At 34.1% G+C, this 8,249-nt stretch overlaps 1 protein-coding gene across 1 annotated transcript; it reads left to right on the top strand.

The window, feature by feature from the left end:
* Nucleotides 1-746: 746 nt before the first annotated feature.
* LOC130810285 (serine/arginine-rich splicing factor SR45a) lies at nt 747-6,487 on the top strand. The gene is made up of 7 exons (XM_057676289.1): nt 747-867; nt 972-991; nt 2,356-2,490; nt 2,571-2,676; nt 3,115-3,264; nt 5,647-5,698; nt 6,009-6,487. The coding sequence occupies exons 1-7, from the start codon at nt 865-867 to the stop codon at nt 6,221-6,223; spliced, it is 681 nt and encodes a 226-aa protein (XP_057532272.1). The 5' UTR covers nt 747-864; the 3' UTR covers nt 6,224-6,487.
* Nucleotides 6,488-8,249: the final 1,762 nt, after the last annotated feature.

The raw sequence follows: 8,249 nt of genomic DNA, 5'->3' as shown, positions 1-8,249 counted from the left end.
AATATATTAAAGTTTGAAAACACGGTATTATGTGGTAAAGGAAAAATATTCTAGTAATGTACAATCCTAATAACAAATTTATTAAAACTTTCATTACCATGGAAATGACATAATACATATCAAAAAAAAATTACATTATTGAAATAGATAAGATAAATTATTAAAAAAAGCATGAAATAAGACGAAAATCAACTTATTTCTAAAAGTAAGCGTCTAATTTCCAAACTTGAGGTTTGGTTCTGTTCGCAGGTAGTAACTGCAAACAGGTGCTTGATTTTTTTAAAAGGCAAAGAAGCTCTGCGAACAGGGCTGTTGACTTTTTTGACCATGTTCGTAGTCACTAACAGACCCATTATGCTCGATGGTGTTCGGCTGTTCGCAGTTATTAGTAACTGTGAACAAGGTCAAAAAGTCAACAGCCTTGTTCCCGGTTACTAACTGGGAACAACTTCTTTGCCTTTTTAAAAAATTAAGCATCTGTAACCAAACCTCAGATTTGAAAATTAGACACTTATTTTTAGAAATAAGTTAATTTTCGTCTTATTTTATTTTTTTTTAATTTATCTTATCTATTTCATTTTTTCTCACGAAGCATCCTCATTCCCATTCTATAGTATCAATTATCAAATGGACCATAATTCTATAAGCCCATCTTTACTTAAAAAAATAAAATTTAAAAAATCCACATGACCGAATAAGACTAGTCAACCAAAAAATCCTTTATAAAGACAATTTGTTTTGTGAAATCCTATATTAGGTCAGGCTTTGTATCCCCATTCCGATTGGAATAAAACCAGCACATACAACCCTAATTCGTCCTACTTCTCTTCCCTCAATTTTCTCTCTCTTTTGGAGCATCCGAAAATGGTAAATCTCGCCTTCTCCTCAATCCTCACGTATGTATATTTCTATCGTTGTTTTCTTTCGAAATCGTAAAAATTAATTTTTTGCCTCCTTTCTGTATTTTTCAGGCTGATTCTCACCGTAACAGGTAATTTTCGGACACAAAGCTTCAAAAAATTCAATCCATAATGCTATTGCGATATTTGTTTTTGCTTAAGTTGTAATTGAGACTTTTTAAGCTTTGCGATCCGTTCAATTTGATGTCTTTTTTATGCTTGTTCTTGTCATCTTTGTGGTTAACCCTAAAGATTATTGTTTTGGGGATTTTCGTATCTAAAATAATCGTAAATTCGTTTCGCTCCTAAAATTTTAATCATACACCCATTGAAGATATGAAGATTCTTGTTTGTTAAACAACTTTAATCAATGAACTAGGAATGAAAATGCATTAGAAAATGAATGCAAACAAACAAGGTACAATATTAGGTTCACCCAACATGGGCTATGTCCTCGGTGGTACTAACTTTGATTATAAGTAGAGAAAGGTAGGCTATAGTGTTTAGGGTTAGAATTATATTAGGTCTGAGTGCATTCTCTCCTATTTGTGACATAGCCAATGATTGAAACTAGAGGCCCACCTCAAAGAAGATAAACAGCCGCAAAGCAGCATGTGACAGAAACAGAGGCTGGCTGCGAAGAAGTGCTCGTTCGAGTGCCTAAAAGAAGTATTTACTGTCTCTGGCTTTTGATCTTTAGTGTCTCGTTCAAGGCAAATTCTACCTATTGTTGCCTTGTTTGAGCACTTTGACTACGCGTCACCTAGATGCTAGTGATCTTACTCATAATACAGACTGCCTATGTTCCCATTCACTTACATGCATCATCATGCGCTCACCATGGTGCACTCAAGTCACCAAAATTCCAATGTATTTATTTTTTATTATTCATGGCAATATCGTCTTAGATGGGATTCATTTGGATGATGATGATGATGGAAATATGGCCTGTAATTCGATATTGATGTTTCTTTGTGAGTTAATTTTGTTATATCTTAGATGAAAAGGTCTTGGGACAAATGAAGTTGTTGGGGATGGAAGGTGGAGGAATATTGGTTTCCTTACCTTTTAAAGGCTATTTCTTCCATAGTGATTGTGAACTATTTTCCACCCAGGTCTATCATTTTTATATTCTTTTCAAACCAAACAATGGAACATTGGGTAAATTATGTTCTCTAAACCAAACACCCCTTGGGGCTTAAATTAAAAGCTTGGAATTGAATGTAGGTCTTATGATAAAGTTTCCTTAAACCAAACAACAAAACATAGGGTAAACTGTTTTCGTTGAACCAAACATGCATTCATCTTTGTTATAGATGCCATTGTCTACAATATGTGGTTTTTTTATTGAGTATTTTACATGTTTATCTATCTTTCCATCTTTGCAATTGTGGGCTTGTGGCTTTGATCATGTCTTTTCTTTCACTTTCACCTACACTTTTCATTCGTCATGTAGGTATTCGAGGTCTCCATCACCTCGAAAGGTTAGATCAAGGTCCCAATCTAGGTCTAGGTCGAGGTCTAGATCAATGTCTCCTCCAAGATACCGTTCCCGCTCTCGTTCCAGGTCAAGGTCCGGAAGTCATAGCAGGTGTGTTGAAGCTTAAAAAGCTTTTTGAACTTGGCCCATTTTGTTAAAAAAAAATTTTGAACCCTTTATTTGATTTGCAGAGTTGAGAGGGATGAATCGAATCCTGGAAACACACTTTTTGTGACTGGTCTCTCATCCAGAGTTACAGAAAGAGAACTTGAAGACTTCTTTTCCAGGGAGGGAAAGGTTAACACTAATTTCTTTAATCATTAATTGAAATATCAGTTTTAAAAGAAACTATTCAGATATTATGTGTTTAAAAATTATAAATGGATGTAAAAAATCTAAAACTTAAACTAGTTGTAATCAAACTTTGACATTGTTGTGTTGTACAAGTATAAATAAACATTTAAATTCTGATTTTTTTTCCTAAGTTGATCATTAATTTTTTATTGACAAACTAACAAGGTACTCCAAGCTTATGTAAATGAATTAGATAGATTTTTTAAACATGATATGGAATTTGTTTTTAAAACAAATTTCAAACTTAGTTTGATTTTATTAAGAAGCTGTCTGTGTGCAGCTCTTGTTGTTTGCGGTAGCTGTTTTAGCTTCAATTTTTTAGTATATGTCATCCTTGTAATTTTATTATGCAATCTGTTGAAATGCCATGTTTGGTGGCAGGTGAGCTCAGTGTTTTTGGTTGTGGAGCCACGTACGCGCGTATCGCGAGGTTTTGCTTTTGTAACCATGAGCAGTATTGAAGATGCTGATCGGTGCATCAAATACCTTAATCAATCTGTTCTTGAAGGTCGATACATCACTGTTGAGAAGGTATCAGTGCTTTCCTTTAAATATATATTGTAAAGAGGTATATCATTGCCTTTGTCCGTTAACTTGAAGGTTTTTGGTTACATTCAGACTACATTGCATCAGCTTTGCTGGCAGCAATCAAAGAGGATGAGTTTCCTCCATTTCAACTTTAGACAAACAACTTGATCAGATGGCCAGCTAAAAACATATCTCACGCATCTGATCAACTTAACATAGCAAATTTTCCCAACTTAACAACAACTGCACTCACCATCAACTCTCAACTAATCAACGGACATATACAACATACAACATTTCTAGACAAGCATTTGTGGCACCTGATACCACATGTTGGCATTGCTATTCTCATATAGCTTAAGGCTGGTTTGGTTGGTTCCTGTTTCTATACGGCTCAAATGATTTGTTATGCCTTTCAGTATCTCACTTAGGTGATTTGTGTTTCCGGATTATGTGGTATCTGCGCATTTGTTCATGATTTTGTGAAACAGCTGATTTCTGCTTTATATATTATGTGTTGTGATTTGTGAAACAGCTGATTTCTGCTTCCATATCTTATCTGTGTTTTGAACCTGCTGATTTTTGCTTCATATTTTTCTCTTTTCATATTTGTGCATTTGCTTATTATTTGTGTTAGTAGCTTTGTTACTTGTGCAGTTTCTTCCTCTATTATTGGCTCTGTTCTTGTTTTGCCTTCTTGCTCTCTCAACCTTTTCTTTTTTTAAGTTACAGTTAGGAATTGTAATTTCTTATTCAATGTTTGTATACTTGCCTTCTACAAAGTTGCATTTCCAACAGGTTGAATTTGGAGTTGCAGTTTATAAGCTTACTACCTGCTAATATTGTGTGATTGTTTGTAGCTTTGATTATAGTGTTACCCGGAGAGAGAGTTAGGATTCAAATTTTCCTTGTTTGATTATATAACAGATAAAGAGAAATGAAAGCAATTGGAGCAATTCGGAATCATTTTTTTTCAATAATTTATTCATTCCATCATAGAAAAGATTTGCTTGGAAAGGGTTCTCTCCCCCTCTTCAGGATTCCTAATCTTCTCTCCTCCAAAACTGCCAATCAATGACACTTTCCTGTGTTTTGTTGAGGATTTTTATTCCCCTTCCAAAAAAGAATTTACTTAAGAGTTGTACATATGTAACAACCAACAAATAGTTGCTTGTCAGTATGAATTTCATATCATGAAATCTAGGTAAATTGTAAATATTGAATTTTTTTGAACAGGTTTCCCATTTGAAAGTCTGAATAATTAAACTGCTAAAAGCGTGGATGTTATTCACCTTGATTCTTTGGCACAACTTCAACTACACGGTGCAATCATTGTGGCCATGTGTGGTAGTTTATGTTTTAATAACTGAAGCCTAAATTTTTCTGGGAACCATGCAACCTTGGGTGTTTGCAGTGGGTGCAAAAATTAAGTTTGCTCTTTGTGGTAGTTCCAAAATTCTTAGTATCATTCCTTTTCTTTTCCTTCATCATGCATAGTATTCTTTTTTGTTGAGGTAGAAAGGGGTGGTTGAATGGAAATGTGGATGTAGAAGTTTGTTTTTAGGTCATGGGGTCGAATCTTTGTCAAGTGTTTGATTTGGTCTCTGTTCCAGTGTTTCAGGTTGGTTCATTTTGGTTTTGCTGTGTACTTGCTTAACTATTTAGGTGCCAATTGCCAATTATATTGAACTCTTTTTTGTTTCACTGGTCTGAGGCCCAGAAAATGGCAAGGATCGAAGAATTCCATAGAAATTAGTTCATCTATTGTTATCTTTTTATGTTTGTATGGAATATGAACATTATTGTCAGGATATCATGTGAAAATTTGAAGACATACGTCACACACCTTATCTCCCATTCTTAAGAATTTTTATTCTGTAAGGAGGCAAGGAAAGAGAAAGGACCTATGCCTTATCATCTCGAACTATCACGGCCCCTACTCATCTCTCAGAGCATCAAGCTATTGGGAAAATATGGAAGACCCCCCCCCCCCCCCCCCCCCTCTTCTTCCCTGCATGTTTTGGTTAGAGTTCCAAAGAAAAAATGGTTGTGGTTAGGGATTTTGTGATGTAGATGGTGGCTGACAGAGTAGGGATAGGTTAGGCCATTAGGGTCTTAGGGATGCTGGGGCAGTGTTCCAATTAGGCGAAGGATAAGTTGAAAGGGACTTGTGGAAATTGGTATTTGCGTGTTTGTTATATATTTACGGTCACAAATAAACACTTCTGATGCAAGTGGTCGTTAATATGCTGCCCCGAGGTGGATTTATGAAGTGAACGCAATATCTAACATAATGGTTCCATATTCTTTGTATGTCTTTTACTTTAGAATACTTGAAACTTGCAATCTGAATACATAACGCGAGACATTTTTCTTGCATTTCAGTCGAGGAGGAAACGGCCAAGAACACCGACACCTGGGCATTATCTTGGCATTGGTAATTATAGTATTCACAATTCCTTATGCCATGTTTGGGAATTCAGAATTAACTCAAATTTATTGTTTGAGAAATCAAAAATTTTCAAATACGGATTTGAATCAAATTCTACCATTGTTTTTGAAGTAGTTAAAGTTGAGAAATTGAGAATGACTATCCAAACTTTGTCATTCTCAAATTCATCATTTATGATTTTATAATTGAAATCTATAATTTGAAATGAAACTTTTATTCCCAAACACTGCATTATAAAAGTTCAATGCGTCTAAATGCTTGCTCATTTTCTTCTGCCAATACTTTGTTTTTGTAGGCACGTCCCGTCGCAGATACCGTGGTGGGTATGGACGTGATGACTACACTCATAGGAGATCACCAAGACGTTCACCATACCGTGGTGGTCGAGGCTATTCTCCTCGTCGTTCTCCTTACGCTGAAAGGTCAAAGAGGTACCGATCAAGGTCCTACTCTCCTTATGGAAGCCCAGACAGAGGATATGGTCGTCGATCTGGTGTCTATGCCAGATAAGAAAAAACTTGATGCAATCTCGAGACGAATGGAACTAAAAAAACCTTTAGAATGTGGTGAATGCACAATGGTTTTATCAGTTTTAGTAGTAATTAACTGCTCTGTTTATTCAGACTTTGTTATCAAAGATCATATGCAGTATGCACTTGAGACTAGTAATATCGGGTCATGTACCCAGTTTCGAATGTAGGATGAAATTATTGCTGTATCATCTGCGTTATTACTTTTCTATTTTATGTTAACTACTATGATGTTTCTGCGTTATTACTCTGGGCCTGGGCCGGGGCGGCATTCTTAAATGTTGATTATCTAGTCTACACTTTGACTTTATTTTCTAATTTAATACTTTTTTTAATTCACCAGTAATGTCCTATTTGCTTTATTTATTCTATCTAATGCATTTATTTAATTCTTAATATTTCTAACTAATTGTGTATAATTAAAAATTATATTAAGTTGATATTAATAATTCTTGCATTGAGATGAATCAAATAACATCTTATTTGACTATATTTTAACTTGTAAATTAATAATAAAATATAAATTAAAAATAAGATGAATAGCGTTCAAAAAGTAAATTGGACATTACTAGTGAATTGAAGGAAGTATATATACAAAATGGTAATCGATGAACTATTTTTGTAAGAGATCATCTCTCGATGAAATAAGTTCAAACAATTAGCTGGTATTCTCATAATATATGGGATTGATTATTTAACTAATCTATAAGACGTGATTCTTGGTGTAACTGTCTTTTAGCATTATTTTGGGGAAAAAATTATCATTGTAATCCAAATGCAAAATGAATGGAAAACAACAATATTTGTTATTACTCAGTAATAAGGTAAAGTTGCGTCATTTTGACCTTCTAAAACTTCTTTAAGAGGTTACTTAAAAACATTAATTTAATAAAATATTGAAGTATTGCTCTATTTCTTTAAATTTACTATATTACGTAATCGAACTAAAAGCTTGTAGTGGGTATAACAAATTCAAAATCACATACAGAAATAATTAAATTGAGGTATGATAATATATATAATCACATTTTGCCAACCTAAAAACACAACGGTCTGTGAGTAGGAATGGTGTAATAAATGGGGGAAATACAATAGAAGGAAGAAATAAATATGGAGGGAATCTTTGTCTGTCTGAGTCTGAATCTGACTGTAACACACTTACAGAGTTACAGTTACACTTACAGACTCCATCTCCCAACTCCCAAGCTCTTCTTTAGATCTACCTTCCATTGCCCATTGCTACCTAAGACTATAATTATTATTATTATTATTATTATTATTATTATTATTATTATTATTAAGGTTGGGTATTGGGTGGGGCATGTGGGTATGGGCTGGGCAGGTGGGTTTGGGGCTAGGCGAGTAAGATCTCATACTCACTACCTACCAACTACTCATGGTGGGTAGGACGTTTCATAATTTTAACCAGCACTACTTAACAAAATCATATTCATACCCGCCCTAATTGAAGCGAATGCAGTACGAAACCCGTATAATTTTATCCGTCTGCTTTCTCTAATTATTAATTACTCCAATTCCAGCCAACCTCTTCCATTCCTTTCATTTACTCTTCTCAACAACTTCTATAGCTTTGTGAATTGTGATGTTTAGCTCAAGATTCCTATATCCCACACTGCTTACCCATACACTTATCAGTTATCAGTAATGAGCTCCGCATTTTCTTGTATTCAAATTTCAAATTAGGTCAAGATACTTGAGTTTTATGTTGAGTTATTTTCTTTACATTATATGGGTTTAAATTAACTTGACATGAGATTAAGGGTTTAAATATCGTTTACCTTCCACTATAAGTTGAAAATTTAGCGGTTTAAGTATTTAAATTAAATAACTAAATTTCCTAAATCTCTTTTAGAAAATATATATATAAGTGGAATCTTGATAGAACTAATTTAACGTATATACCAATAGTAAAACCATCAAAATATCATAATGAAACTAATAGAGTATATAACATTGCGACTTTGACCATCATTTTAAGTTTTTAG

The sequence above is a fragment of the Amaranthus tricolor genome, chromosome 4, assembly GCF_026212465.1.
Source record: "Amaranthus tricolor cultivar Red isolate AtriRed21 chromosome 4, ASM2621246v1, whole genome shotgun sequence".
NCBI classification, from domain to species: Eukaryota; Viridiplantae; Streptophyta; class Magnoliopsida; order Caryophyllales; family Amaranthaceae; genus Amaranthus; species Amaranthus tricolor.
Note: the sequence above shows the minus strand (reverse complement) of the source record. Positions and strands in the feature narration are given on the sequence as shown.

Bases quoted from the DNA above. Each gene is read 5' to 3' on its own strand.
- LOC130810285 (XM_057676289.1), top strand. The intron at 992-2,355 runs GTAATTTTCGGA...TTCGTCATGTAG, and splicing joins GCTGATTCTCACCGTAACAG to GTATTCGAGGTCTCCATCAC. The intron at 2,677-3,114 runs GTTAACACTAAT...GTTTGGTGGCAG, and splicing joins TCTTTTCCAGGGAGGGAAAG to GTGAGCTCAGTGTTTTTGGT.